Source organism: Gadus macrocephalus, chromosome 15, assembly GCF_031168955.1.
Source record: "Gadus macrocephalus chromosome 15, ASM3116895v1".
In the NCBI taxonomy this organism is placed as follows: domain Eukaryota; kingdom Metazoa; phylum Chordata; class Actinopteri; order Gadiformes; family Gadidae; genus Gadus; species Gadus macrocephalus.
In genome coordinates, this window is record NC_082396.1 from 12,223,822 (window position 1) to 12,237,329 (window position 13,508).

At 45.3% G+C, this 13,508-nt stretch overlaps 2 protein-coding genes across 2 annotated transcripts in view; both read right to left on the reverse strand.

Annotated features, from left to right (window-relative positions):
- Nucleotides 1-4,875: 4,875 nt before the first annotated feature.
- LOC132473399 (ribosome-binding protein 1-like) lies at nucleotides 4,876-8,361 on the reverse strand. The gene is made up of 4 exons (XM_060073505.1): nucleotides 6,572-8,361; nucleotides 5,621-6,032; nucleotides 5,254-5,488; nucleotides 4,876-5,157 (listed from the first exon to the last, which is right to left on the reverse strand). Exons 1-4 carry the CDS (start codon nucleotides 8,246-8,248, stop codon nucleotides 5,136-5,138), a joined length of 2,346 nt encoding a protein of 781 aa, XP_059929488.1. The 5' UTR covers nucleotides 8,249-8,361; the 3' UTR covers nucleotides 4,876-5,135.
- Nucleotides 8,362-10,155: 1,794 nt separating this feature from the next.
- LOC132473156 (gamma-aminobutyric acid receptor subunit pi) overlaps nucleotides 10,156-13,508 on the reverse strand; it is a 34,624-nt gene continuing 31,271 nt past the window's right edge. The window contains exon 10 of the mRNA XM_060073149.1: nucleotides 10,156-13,099. Coding sequence (XP_059929132.1) covers nucleotides 12,719-13,099 — 381 coding nt within the window. The 3' untranslated portion in view covers nucleotides 10,156-12,718. The remainder of the gene's footprint in view (nucleotides 13,100-13,508) is intronic.

Genomic DNA, 13,508 nt, shown 5'->3' on the forward strand with positions numbered 1-13,508 from the left:
TGTTTGTAACAGAACATAGCGGATTCGCCTTATTAAGCGCTGCCTGCCTTGCTAGCATGAATAAAACAAACGCGTGTGCGTGGGGCCTACTGCTGATGAGAGCGGATGGGAAATATTGGTACCAGGACGGAAGTAACATGAGATGTTTTAATAGCGATGTTTTTAATAGTGATCAGTGATCTAATTTATTAGGGTCACATATCATTTTTTGACCAATGGCATTAGGGTTACATATCATTTTCTGTCCAATGGCATAAGAGTAACATATAATTTTCTGACAAATGGCATTAGGGTAACATATCATTTTCTGACCAGTGGCATTAGGGTAACATATCATTTTCTGACCAATGGCATTAGGGTTACATATCATTTTCTGACCAATGATAATAGTGTTTGACCTCTGCCGTAGATACCTAATATTTTGTGACCAATGGCAACAGGGTTACAGATTATTTTCGGACCCAAGGCGTGAAGGCTAACGATGGAGAAAACAACAGATACAGGCAATGGAATTGGCATTCTTGCCACATTTCCCAGTGAACCAGGTGGTTAGGGCCGGACTCAATGTGGGGCTGATCAGGAAGGATGTGTATTGATCCCTCAAAGGTTTAATTTGCGATGGCCGGAGCTATTTATAGGACGCCTCCCAAAAATGTCATCAATAATATTTGTGATTGGAATAATATGCATCCCAGACAGTTTCTTGATCACAAAAATGAGTTTCAGAGCCAATGACCTGATGAAGTGTATTTCTGTTTCATGGTGTATCGGTTAGGACCAGGATACAGAGAGCTGGCTTCTGCTGCATGAGCCTTGGTTCACTGACCGGCACGCAAGCATTTACTTTTTTACTATTGATGGCAATTTATACATCCAAACACATATGATGATATACAATATTGTAACTATGTTAACTGGCGGCATGTGATGAGTTACAAATGAGGACCAAGGTTTGGGAGCTTACCTAATTGGTTGAGTAGGCTAATATTACAGCAACATCAAAGTAGAGAATCAACCTATTCCCCTGCAGAAATAAAATCCAAGGGATGTAATTAACACTTTTTTGATTCAACTTTCTTTAATAATCGATCGGGAACGATCAAACCCCACCCTCACCTGCCATCACAGAAGATGGCCTTAGTAACACAGTTCTGACTGAACCTATTATTCTTCATATAGAAACCTCTCTGCTGACAATGAAGATCTTCTATTCATATCAGTAACCTGTGGGACTGCCTGTCCACAGGCTGTTCTAATCGAGTCACATGAGTTGTGTGGAAAAAGGCACTTCGTTGCAATGCAGTGGGTTTACTGCTTGAATAAATACTAGTGCTTCATCGCCATCTTGTGGTAAAGAGACGGAATAGTAGCCCGAAGGACCCGGGCAGACTGAATAGCAGCCTGAAGGACCCGGGCCGACTGAATCAGAAAGATATGTTGCGATATTACAAGGTTAACCAGTCGACTCATTTGAATTTGCAGCGTGACTGCTTTACAGAATTCGCTCGCAATGGCCATGTCATAGCTTGTCACCTCAAATTGATTGGCGAAGCATTATGTTGAATGGCTCGAATTTAAAAAAAAAAAAAAAACGTAGGCCTACGTGAAAATTGGAGGATGGCGACATCTGGGTCGAGAGATGAAACACTTGATTGCACATTATCATGGATAACCACATGAAAGAGTTACCATAAAATATAATATTGGCATCTATCACTCTCAATCAAGGATACACACACGCACACGTACGCACGCGCACACACACACACACACACACACACACACACACACACACACACACACACACACACACACACACACACACACAGCACACACACACACACACACACACACACACACAAACTGAGATAAATTCTCCAAGTTGCCTTTGAAATGAATTCACATCCATTCTATGTCAACGACTTCAGCGACATTTATTGGTAGACTAGATAGTAATTACTCATGACTGCTATCTCCTTGGCCACTGTCCTTTATAAATGACTCCAATATCAATACACCATGTGGCACAGCAGGGGAAGAGTCTAGGATATAGGCCTATCATACTCCCATCTCCACACCTACTGTGGGGACCTTACTTATATTGCTGTCAGACATGTCAATAAATATAACTCCAGTGTTTTGCTGCTGTCAAATTAGGCACCATGCCGCAGTAACCAGCCATTGTGGAACAGCTTGTCTCTGTGGTCCTCTACAATAACACTCATCAGCCAAGCAATGTGTGTGTGTTCGGCCCTTTATCAGAGTTAAAAATCACAATTGACATTCAACTGGTAATATTTTGAGATGGATCTCAAAAGAAAACGGCCTAACTCTATGACAGTTGGTCATGTAAATGAAATTATTTTATATAATTTTAACCTTGCCTTGGATTCTTTGCTGATTTTAAACAAAGACACCCCTGATATGATATTAATGACTATGGTAGACTTACATCTCATTCTTTGTAATTGGTGTCTGATTCCCACATTTATTCCATGTACCTTTGCGAGGAAAAGGTGCTCTCTAATAAAGTTAGGAAACGGTAACCTCAAAATAATGAATAAATAATGTCATATGTTGATGGTTAAAGTCCATGAAATCGAGAGCAGATCAAATCCTGTTCTGAAGCGATAGCAGATGTCTACAGAAAACATACTTAATAATGAGATTTACTGAGACAAATACAGGCAACAGCATCTGAAAATAAAACCTGTTTCCTCAGGAAGAAAATTGTATTCTAGAACTGTGTCCTTCTTTTTGGCTGTTTATTTTCCTTTGAAATATGAAATCTTAACAATCAATTGCAAGTCTTATTTAAGAAAAGGGATTTGAGACAGCCTCTAAACTTCAGATACAGATGTTGATTTGAAGAAGGAATGGCCCCAAGCTAAAAGCTCATGATTTCAGTAATGCATTTATGAATGATTAATTGACCGTTCAATCATGTTGTTCCAGTAAAGAATTGGCTTGTGTGGATGTTTACCCAGAATGCTACAGGGCTTTCTGGCACCAGCCATCGCAGGCCTTTTATTTGTAATGCTTTCAAAACGTCTCAGCGATTTGGTCTCTGATTGACGAAGGTGGATGCGAGAGACACTCGCTTTGACAAGTATCTCCATCATCCACCAGTTAATCATTTGATGGCTCTTTAAAGTCATACTGTCGTACTTTCTGCTCGGTTTTCAAAGGTCAAATTCTAAAAAGAAAATGCTGGGGATTAGACTGAAAGTAGCAGCAATAAAAAAAAAAAAGGTTTTTGCTGCACGTAGGTAGAACTTTCTGATTAAACTTTCATCTGTTAATCGATAACTAACACATCCCTACGGAATTTTCTGGTATATTAAAGTCAATATAACTCTTCGTGACCAAACTGCTGAACTTTACATAGAACTTACTAACTACTGCACCACCAGATGTCACAAATAACAACAAAAGTATATACACAAATACGCTTTGAGCAGACCAACTGTAATATCCTCATTCTGTTTGCCTTCCCTGCTGTGGTTCTATTTATTTCTGCACTCAATGTCCTTACCTGTCCGAACAGTGTTGTGTGGGGAATTAACTGGTGTGATCTGACATAAAGACAATAATGTCACATTAATTAGACCAGTCAATACTGGTTTATACTGAAAGACTGCATAATAATCCCTTAAGAACATCCCCAGTCCCTGACACCACATATGCACATTGTGGCAACCCGGCCCGGGCCAATTAAGGACATGCAGAGCACCTGAGGACCAGGTGCAGAAGCAGGGCTTAAATAGCCTGCTTCTGCACTCATTCAGGGCTCTCCCAGCCATGTTGCTCCTGTACGGAGAGACCGGTCCTCGTGGGTGACGGCCCGAGGCCAAGAGGGACGAGGCCAAGAGGGATGAGGCCGCAAAACGAGCCACGCCGGCAGCAGAAGCAGCCATGCTACACGCCGGCCTGCCGCTCCTCCGAAAGGCCAGCCGAGGCTTCAACAAAGGGTGGAGGAGTGTGGCAACCCGGCCCGGGCCAATTAAGGACATGCAGAGCAACTGAGGACCAGGTGCAGAAGCAGGGCTTAAATAGCCTGCTTCTGCACTCATTCAGGGCTCTCCCAGCCATGTTGCTCCTGTAAGGAGAGTCCGGTCCTCGTGGGTGACGGGGATTCCACCCACGAAGGATGGGACCGTTGATTCCTCCCAGGTTTTTACGTTCTTTTGTGTTTCCTCAGCGAGAGACTGTATGTTTGAGTTTGGAATAAAACATGCCTTTCTGTTTTTTCCCCACGAAATGGTGTCCTGTTTGGAAGGAGGTGGTTCGCTCACCTTGCCGGCTTGCGACAACACCCACACACACGCACACACACAAACAAGCCCCCGTCTCCATAAGTTTGTTTATTATTACATGATCTTCTTTTCACTTATTCAAAATGCCAATGTTTTATCTTGCTGTGGTGACATAGTTTAAATTAGCAACATTAAATACTGCCTCATTGATCCCCTGAAGACAGGGCCCTTGAGTGAAACACAAACTGCTGGCCGTTGTCTCAAAACAGTGCAGGTGTTTGTTTAAACAATTTCTTTATGTAAAAAGAAACACTTCATCCATGAGAGAAGGTCCAAGGGTTCCCCCTAATCATAATAATCATAATACAACAATTACATCAAACAAGGCAGAGGGTCATGGCATCTGTCTGGAAGGAATTTGGAGTTGGGCCAAAAAGCAGATTCCTTCCTGCTGTTGTGTTTGTTTGTACACGCTCGCACACGTGTGTGTCAAAGAGAGTGGGTCTGCCATTGAGTATAAGATATTTGAATACATCTAAAAAAAAACACAAGATGACAAGCTTTCTCAAAGAAATTTTTATTAGATATTATTGTCATCAAATAAAAATAGTACAGTCGAATACAAATGTATATACACAGACAGGCAGTGGAAACATACTATTGGTCCTTCCCTTTTGAGATGCTCTTTTGCTTGGCCTGTTGTCCTGTGAAAGACGCCCTGAGATGATGGGGATCCCATGGCCATGGGAGATTGGTCCATAGAGCTATGTTGTCTTCGATTCTTTATTGTTCTTTTGTATTTCTTTGAGTTTTATTATGCTTCTATGTATATATGTACAGGTGACCCGCACCAGGGGTGGCCGGATGGAGGGGATCGGCTTATTGGCACAGGGCGACCAATCTGGAAATGCAAACGAAACAAGGTTGAAAGAAATCAGGTTTCTGTTGACGCTGAAGCCTCATATCTTCTCATATTAAGCAATAAACAGTAACACACCCCAAAGACACCTTCTGCAATCTGGTCATCCTTTTCTTAGGCCCGTCTGCTGGCCCCTCTCCTGCATAGCTGAGGCCCCGTTCAGCAGCCCACTGCTCGTAGCGCTGCTCCTCCTTCAGCCTCTGAGCCTCCTTCTGCTCCCGGCGCTCAGCCCGGTGGATCTTCATCCTCATCTGCCCTCCCTCAGCCATCGAGAGCTTTGTACTGAGCAAAGCTGCCTGACGTTTATACGCTTCTGCAGAACAACATGGACACGTAAGAAGATTTAAAAGAATGCAAGAGCATTGCCACACACCACAACATCCCGAGTGGCATCATGAAATGCGTTGGATTTCACAGTTAGCCAAGGTTATTCAAAAGGACTCACTGCTGGAGATGAGGTGTTCCTCCGTGTCCTCCTTCAGGGAGGTCCCGGCGTTCCTCTTATTGTTTGGCTCCTTCTCCTTCACCACACTGAGCCAATTGAGGAATCTCCACCCGAGGCTCTTCCTTTTGGGCTCCTTTACAGGTTCCTCCCCTTCTTCGTTGGGTGTGACGGAGATCTCAGTGTTGTTAGGGGGAGCCACAGGTTCTGTACAGCCCATAACGACAAAAGGTTTCTCCTCGATCGCTACTACACCTGGCAGGGCGGTGGCTGGAGGTTGATCCTGGTTGAGGATCAAGACCACGGCGTCAATGGGACGTTGACAGACGACAACGTGGTGGTTGCCATTGTCAGTTGGCATCTCCAGCTCTAACATGTCCTCCTCAGCCTCCAAGACCCCCGGTGTCCTCACCATCTAGGACACAACACACAGCGTATGTTAAAACAGGATACCACACTGTTGATTAGGGATGCACCTGCATCAACCCATATGTGCATACGTGTGGGTCTGTGTGTGTATGTGTGTGAGTGTGTGTGAGTGCAGGTCTATGATTGAGATATTATGTGTGACATTAAGTTGATACAATAAGCACAAGGGACTGAGAAGCGGTGACTTATACAGAGGAGCAGGGCCTCATGATGTCATAGAGGTTCCGCTGGCCAGAGACGTAACATGGCAAAAATACGCTGAAGTCTAAATCAGTCATTTGGATGTTTTATCAGTAGATAAAGTTTAAGAAAATGTACAAATGTATTTTTACTGATAGTACTGATAGTAAATGTGGTTAATCGTGTGTGTGTGCGCATGCCTTTGCCAGCACTTCTTTAAAAAAGTCAGTTTGACCTTAACTTATTTTAATTATGTACAACCACAAGTTTATAAGAATAAAAAAGTGCATCTGCACACAAAAAGTTTTCATGTGCGGTTTGTACCCGTGTCCTCTCCCTACTCACCTCTCCCTCCTCTTGGAGTCCCTCCTGGGGGAGACCCTCCTGTGGGGTTTCCTCATGTTGGGGTCCCTCCTGGTTGAGACTCTCTGGTTGGAGACCCCCCTCTTGGAGACCCTCCTCTTGGAGAGCCTCTGGTTGGAGTCCCTCTGGTTGGAGTCCCTCTGGCTGGAGACCCTCTGGTTGGAGACCCTCTGGTTGGAGACCCTCCTCTTGGAGACCCTCTGGTTGGAGTCCCTCTGGTTGGAGTCCCTCTGGCTGGAGACCCTCTGGTTGGAGACCCTCCTCTTGGAGACCCTCCTGTGGGGTTTCCTCATGTGGGGGTCCCTCCTGGTGCAGACCCTCTGGTTGGAGACCCTCACCACTGTCTGTGACCAGGTGTCTGCTGATCATAGGGCCGCATAGGTAAACCGTGATCACCATATGTTTGAGGCTCTTTGATGTCCCGTCCGGTCTCGGAGGTAGCCTGGCCTCTGCTTGGAGGTCCTCCTGGTGGAGACTCTCCTGGTGGAGACTCTCCTGGTGGAGACTCTCTTGATGGAGTTCCTCCTGTTGGGGTCCCTCCTGGTGGGGTCCCTCCTGGTAGTGACCCTCCTGCTGGAGACCCTCTGGTTGGGGAACCTCCTGGTGGGGTCCCTCCTGGTTGAGACCCTCCTGATGAAGTCCCTCCTCTTGGAGTCCCTCCGCCTGGAGTCCCTCTGGTTGTGGTCCCTCCGGTTGGAGACCCCCCTGGTAGAGTCCCTCCCGTTGGAGGAGTCCATCCTGGTGGAGACCCTCTGGTTGGAGACCCTCTGGTTGGAGACCCTCCGGTTGGAGTCCCTCCTGGTGGAGACCCTCTGGTTGGAGACCCTCTGGTTGGAGACCCTCCGGTTGGAGTCCCTCCTGGTGGAGACCCTCTGGTTGGAGACCCTCTGGTTGGAGACCCTCTGGTTGGAGACCCTCCGGTTGGAGTCCCTCACCGCTGTCTGTGACCAGGTGTCTGCTTAGGTAAACGATGATTACCATATGTTTGAGTCTCTCCTGGTGGAGAGTCTCTTGGGGGAGACTCTCGTGATGGAGGCTCTCCTGGTGAAGGGACTCCTGGTGGAGACCCTCCTGGTGGAGGCTCTCCTGGTGAAGGGACTCCTGGTGGAGGCGCTCCTGATGGAGACTCTCCTGATGGAGACCCTCCTGTTGGAGACCCTCCTGTTGGAGACCCTCCTGTTGGAGGGACCCCTGGTGGAGGCTCTCCTGTTGGAGACCCTCCTGATGGAGGGACTCCTGGTGGAGACCCTCCTGGTGGAGACCCTCCTGGTGGAGACCCTCCTGTTGGAGGGACTCCTGGTGGAGACCCTCCTGATGGAGGCTCTCCTGATGGAGACCCTCCTGGTGGAGGCTCTCCTGATGGAGACCCTCCTGGTGGAGACCCTCCTGTTGGAGACCCTCCTGTTGGAGGGACTCCTGGTGGAGACCCTCCTGGTGGAGACTCTCCTGGTGGATGAGGTCCTCAGGTTTCGGTAGCCTCTTCCGGTTCCTCACACGTCTCCTCCCCATCGTTTGCTTGCTCAATAGTAGAGCAAACGCTACCTGGGTAAAACGCTGCTGTGCTTGCTCAGTGATTACAAGGTAATGCTTACGCTCGACTCTCTGATCAGCACTGAGCACTGGTCTGAGGAGCGGTGACTTATATAGGGGAGTGGGCATTGTGATGTCATAATGGTCCACCGGAGGTTCCGCTGGGTGTTGTGGTGTTGTCGCGGACAACCAGATTGTTTCGATTACACTCTTAGCAGAAGCCTATAATGAGCTAAAGTTGAAATGACTAAAATAAAATGCTTCCTTTATTACAAGTGTATAACATACTATATTTACAAAGTCACAATATGAAATTGGTTCACACGTCCGTAAGCTGTTTCTGAGTCGATCTACGTTTTATACCCAAAACATGTACATAAACACTCACTGTGTTGTCTTTTATCAACTTCTATCATATTGATATTTGAACATAAGTTTGAAAACACACACACACAAACACAGCGGCGGATTAAGGTGGTCATTGGTCCCTAGGCTACTACTTGTTTGAGGCCCCCCAAAAACATTTTGAGTATAAAAGCATTGAGACAGCCTTAACTACAAAAAAGTATTGCTACTGAAGAATCAGCTGCTTACATTCTTAATGATACTTGTTTGGCCAATAGCTAACCCTTTTTAATAGCTTACCCTTCTAATATAAATGTGTCTGGCCAATCCAGGGCCCCTTGCACACCTAGGCCCCTAGGCTCCCAAGCCTGTCCGTTAATCCATGTCCACACACACACACACACACGCACGCACGCACGCACGCACGCACGCACGCACGCACGCACACACGCACACACACACACACACACACACACACATACACAGCGCTATCAAACATAGGCGCATGAACATAGAAGAAAAGCTATACGAATGTAAACAACGAAAACCAACCATAGGGACGTCTGGCCTCCTGTCTCTTCCCTGGGAAGGGATGCTGCGACTCAGGGAAGCGCTGGGCCAACAGACCTCCGATGGGTCTTTGTAGAGCTCCTGTAGCTGGGATCAAACCACCAACAGACGCACTTCCAGAAAAGAAAAAAATATATATATATTTCCTAAACGGCCGTTTTACATCTTTCTTGTTCTTCAAAGCCCCACCCTTCCTTAAACGTCACTCACCAACTCAAATAGATGTCCCTTCAATGTGTGAAGCACTGAAGATTTTGCTGTTGAATCATGCTTTCAAGAACCCTTCCAATGGTCAAGGGTGACCGCATCAGCAGATGAGGAAATGTTGAGTTTGTATCCTAGTGGATTGTGACCTGTTGTTCTTTGGCTATATTGTGGCTCTCCCCCCTGCTATGTGTTATGTAATCATCATGTGATGGATTTTCACAAAATAAGTCAACATCCAAGATTCTGTTAGAAGTAAGCATCAACCTGTCGAGTAAATTAATGCATCTTAATGTGTTTGGTCTTGGTCTACAGTTTAGATTAAAATCTTAGTTCCAAATGTGCGATTGATTATCAAGCTCCTCCTCAGCCAGAATAAAAGGTTGAACTCGTTCAACCTGTTTAAAGCGATCTGGTTAATTGGAATTAAAGGGGAATCTTTCATTAAGGGTGCATTTACAACATGAGTCTTATTTGTCTAGATGAAAAGCGCTTTTTGGTTGGAAAAACTTCACAGCAGGCATCTATTTAGTTGTTTATTCACCTAATTTGAGTGTTAATGTTTGTGTGTGTGTGTGTGTGTGTGTGTGTGTGTGTGTGTGTGTGTGTGTGTGTGTGTGTGTGTGTGTGTGTGTGTGTGTGTGTGTGTGTGTGTGTGTGTGTGTGTGTGTGTGTGCGTGTATTTATTTTATAAATGTCTTTAACCAAATCCCCCGGGTTGAATCCCATCTGAATGTGTATGCACTAATAGTTTCTATTAGGAAACCTGAGTTGTTTACAACTAAAGTGCTTCCGTATAATCTTCAATCTATCAGCTGCTACCCACTGCTCAGAACCCCTGGATGTTGTTTTTTTTGTGTTAAATACTAAACATATATTGCTACCTTCTACAGCATTTGAGTAAATCTGACAATATATTGCAAGTTTTACAATTTTTATTACTATGATTAGTATTCATACATCAAATTTCCATGCATAGTGTTATTACATTTGTACATAGCTTAAGCCAACCAAAATTCCTTCATAACATTATATAATATAAATACATGTCACTGGAAGATGTGCCAAAACAATTAGATAAACAACCAACAATATCGGAAGATTCTACTTGACGTTGTCCAAGAACAGAAAAAAATGTGTAGTGTACCATTTTTTCCATTCGCCTTTGACAATTGTCCACTTTTCCAGAAAAGAAAAAAATATATATATATTTCCTAAACGGCCGTTTTACATCTTTCTTGTTCTTCAAAGCCCCACCCTTCCTTAAACGTCACTCACCAACTCAAATAGGTGTCCCTTCAATGTGTGAAGCACTGAAGATTTTGCTGTTGAATCATGCTTTCAAGAACCCTTCCAATGGTCAAGGGTGACCGCATCGGCAGATGAGGAAATGTTGAGTTTGTATCCTAGTGGATTGTGACCTGTTGTTCTTTGGCTATATTGTGGCTCTCATCAACAGTTTTATTCTGCAAGAAGTTAACTAGTCCAAGTCCTATCAGATCTTTAAGTCTAAGTCAATATTCACATTATTCCTTTCATTGAGTCGTCATTCACCTCATTCTGAAGAGCGTTATTCCATAGAGCTTCAATGTTCATACGTTTGGATGTAGAAAGAGTCTCTGTATCCTACAAACACATCATTTCAATGCAAACGTGGTTCAAAAAATGTAATTCCATTGAATCAATGATAATGACATCGGCAAGATTATAGGCATAACATTCCTGAAATTAATTGTTAATTATCAGAGAGGGAGTTAAATGCAAAAAAATGAAAAAGAAGATGACACATCATAAGCATGCAGAAAATATAAGATATAAATCAAAAGCTCATTAGCAGGAAGTCATAATCAGGCATAAAAAGGAATTAAAGAAGATATTAATTTGAAATCAGTAGTAAAGCAAGTCTGTGTTTGACTTCTATTTGATTGAACTTTAAAATAATAAATCAAAACTTGTATGAAGAGTAATATTAATGCCTTTCAATTAACAATGCAAATTCCTGTGTGGGTAAATTATGGTATCATACTCTGTACATAACGAATGAAAAGCAATTTGTGTTGAAACTATAGAGACTCGTCTTTGTCTTTATGGCCGGTTGCATCATTAAATATTTTCTTGCATTAATTGAGCATGAGGATGGAACAGAAATGACTGGATAGAAGTAGGAAATAAACATGCATTACTGATTGATCCGGATTTCATCACTTTGAAATTTGTAATGTTCAATCTCGTCACTGCATGCTGACAGAGAACGATGCTTTGAATACATTGAAAGAAAGCAACCAAAATAAAAGACGGAAAAAATTCTCCACGGTCAAGGGGATTCATTCAAAAAGAAGATGAACCGAAAAGAGTGAATTGTAATCTTTGTCTTCCCAGAATGCAGAGCGGTACGTGCTCTCTCTTGTTGCCCGGACGACAGCGGACCCACACCGCTACGCTACGATCAGAGACGAAACGCCACGAGACGCCCTCAAGCCAGAGGCTGACCCTGTGCACTTTCTGAATAATGCACCGATGATGACATCCTGTTGAAATACTGCACCCTCCACCACACTCCAGTGTCTCACATGAACCTAGGGGTCTGGCTAGCCCAGCTCAGCACACCATACGCGCTGCACATGGCCTGCCCCCCTGCCCCCCTGCCCCCTGGGGGGATTTAGCCTGCACCTGCTTATTGCAAATATCTTGGCCTGGGGGGGGGGGGGTGGGGGGGCACAGGTAACAAACAAACAGACCGGTAAACAAACAAACAGACCCATTATCAAACCAAAATCCTACATTGATACAGATTTGGATAAAACAGCACTGGCGTCCATGGCAACCATCCGGGTAGCAATTGACATAACACAATACTGAATGGATCAAGGCCACAAGATATGTCTCGTGAACAGACACACGCCATTGCAATACCATCTGTACACACAGTCTCAACGCGCATTGATTCAGGCTACAGTTAACCCTGACACAGCTGTTGTTATGCAATGAAGACATCACCATCGGCCAATTGATTACAAAATTAAGATTAGGAAAATTATTCATCACTACTTTTCTCCCGCGGGAATCGCCCCCGATGAATCGGAATACATTGTCTTTGCCCCGACCCATACAGATACGGCCAACTCACCAGACAGGGACCACGCACACACACACACACACACACACACACACACACACACACACACACACACCACATGGTGGAAAAATACGGAAAATAACAGAACGGTGAACAAAACCTCACACACACACACACACACACACACACACACACACACACACATACACACACACACACACACACACACACACACACACACACACACACACATACGCACACACACACACACACACACACACACACACACACACACACACACACACACACACACACACACACACACACACACTATCTCCCTACATAGTGCAGCACACTGCCCTACCGACCCCAAACCCGAGAGCCCGCCCTTAGCGAGCGTCCCGCTAGAAGTACAGGTAGTAGGTCCAGTAGAGCAGGTTGACCATGACGAAGGACAGGGGGAAGGTGACCCGGGAGTAGTTGTCTATGTAGTGGGGGTTCTCTACGTGGCAGCAGTTCATGGCCCGCCGGAGCACCTTGCGCAGGACGGCCAGCACGGTGAAGCACCAGTGGCGGGGCACCTCGGGCGGGGCCTCCAGCCTGGGCTCGCTCCCTGAGGGGCTGGACGGGGTGAGGGCGATCTCCACCGGGGCCGCGTTAGCGCCGGCGGCGTTGGCGGCGGCGTTGGCCTCCTTGCGTCTCTTGGCCCGGTTGGAGTTGCTGGCGATGGTGGTGATGATGCCGTTCATCTCGTCGTCGAATGCATCATGCATGTGGTGGCCGTACTGCGGTGGGAGAAGGGAACGGTTCAGACGTAAAGACCCTAAAGCGATGCAAACCTCGGGGAGAACACGCTAGCGGGCTAGCCTTGAGGCTTGACTTTAACCGGCGCAATGTACGTTTTCCCCGTAGCAACCTTCAGGGGCTTGAGTTGTAGGTACAGCTAGAGCTATATCATAAGGAAACCCTGGATGGATTGACTCCTGCGTGGTTGCATTATATTCTTGAAAAACAAAATAAAATAGTTGCAGTAGAAAAGTTATGTGTAAAAAAACAAGCAATAAGACAACTAAGAAATTGATATAAAGAAATAACAATTAATTACTATAATGATGATGATGAGGATCACCATGACGATGACAAGGACGAGGAGTCCCAAACCATATGACACCCTAACCTCAGTCTGACCCCACG

Bases quoted from the DNA above. Each gene is read 5' to 3' on its own strand.
- LOC132473399 (XM_060073505.1), bottom strand. From the start codon at position 8,248: ATGCCCACTCCCCTATATAAGTCACCGCTCCTCAGACCAGTGCTCAGT. The intron at 5,489-5,620 runs GTGAGTCCTTTT...GTTGTTCTGCAG, and splicing joins GGAACACCTCATCTCCAGCA to AAGCGTATAAACGTCAGGCA. The intron at 5,158-5,253 runs GTGTGTTACTGT...TTGCATTTCCAG, and splicing joins TTGCAGAAGGTGTCTTTGGG to ATTGGTCGCCCTGTGCCAAT.